This window comes from Hydractinia symbiolongicarpus, chromosome 5, assembly GCF_029227915.1.
Source record: "Hydractinia symbiolongicarpus strain clone_291-10 chromosome 5, HSymV2.1, whole genome shotgun sequence".
Taxonomy (NCBI): Eukaryota; Metazoa; Cnidaria; class Hydrozoa; order Anthoathecata; family Hydractiniidae; genus Hydractinia; species Hydractinia symbiolongicarpus.
Window position 1 is genome coordinate 17,025,383 of NC_079879.1, and position 1,165 is coordinate 17,026,547.

The window sequence follows — 1,165 nt, forward strand, 5'->3', positions numbered from 1 at the left end:
TTAAATCGTTTACAACCAAAACAAATATGGCGCTTACAGCAAAGCAAACTATTTTATTGCTTTTGTTGCGAAGGCGGATGAAACGTAAAAATACTCGCGTAGCTAAAAGAAGATTCTGGGTTCGTCAAATCTACAAGGAGAGAAAAATAAAAGGAGAATATCATCTCCTGGTTCAGGATCTTAAATTATTTGATAGAAAGCTATTTTTCGCCACTTTAGGATGACACCCTCTAAATTGGAGGAGTTACTTGATACGTAGGACCGTTAATCACCAAGATATCATTAAAAAGCGAAGCAATTAGTGCTAGCTCTGCGTTATAATGCGTTAACTCGTTACCGGTGACGCACAAACTACTATTGCAGATAGTTACAGAATGGGCAAAAATACTGTTAGTGGAATTGTGAAAGAAACAGCAAATACAATATGGGAATCCTTGGTAGCACAAGGATTTTTGCAAGCCCCAAGCACAGAAAAGGAGTGGATAAAAATTGCGGATGATTTTGAAAAAAGGTGGAATTTTGGAAATTGTGTGGGAGCAATCAGTGGAAAGCATGTTGTTATACAGGCCCAGCGCGTTCAGGATCATATTTTTTTAATTATAAGAAAACCCACAGTATTGTGCTTTTAGCTGTCGTCAACTCGAATTATGAGTACATTTTGGTTGATATAGGGGACGCAGGAAGACAAAGCGACGGTGGAGTCTTTGCATCAAGCCATCTTGGACATGCCATGGAAGAAAATCTACTTAATATTCCTAAATCCAGACCACTAAGAATAACCTCAAAAAAATTCCCATTTGTATTTGTTGGTGACGAAGCATTCCCACTAAAAGAGTACCTATTAAAGCCATACGCAAAAGGATTTATTCAAAAAAAAGAGCAAATTGCGAATTACCGTTTGTCAAGGGCAAGAAGACAAGAGGAAAATGTGTTTGGAATTTGTGCATGACGATTTCGCATTTTTCAAAGGCCTATTATCGCCAATGTGGACACTGTTGTTGCAACCACAAAAGCTGTTGTTGTGCTTCACAATTTTTTAATGTTTGGAAAAACATTAAAAAAACTGATAGCGAGTATTGTCCAGGTGGGTATGCAGAACAAGAGTTGTGGCGTCAGAACATAGAGACAGAAGGGTTACGACCAATTCCTAAAGCCGGGTCTAATA

At 38.2% G+C, this 1,165-nt stretch overlaps 1 protein-coding gene across 1 annotated transcript; it reads left to right on the top strand.

Annotated features, from left to right (window-relative positions):
- Window positions 1–220: 220 nt before the first annotated feature.
- LOC130646008 (uncharacterized) lies at window positions 221–949 on the top strand. Its single transcript, XM_057452139.1, has 3 exons — window positions 221–255; window positions 368–554; window positions 605–949. The coding sequence occupies exons 1-3, from the start codon at window positions 221–223 to the stop codon at window positions 947–949; spliced, it is 567 nt and encodes a 188-aa protein (XP_057308122.1).
- Window positions 950–1,165: the final 216 nt, after the last annotated feature.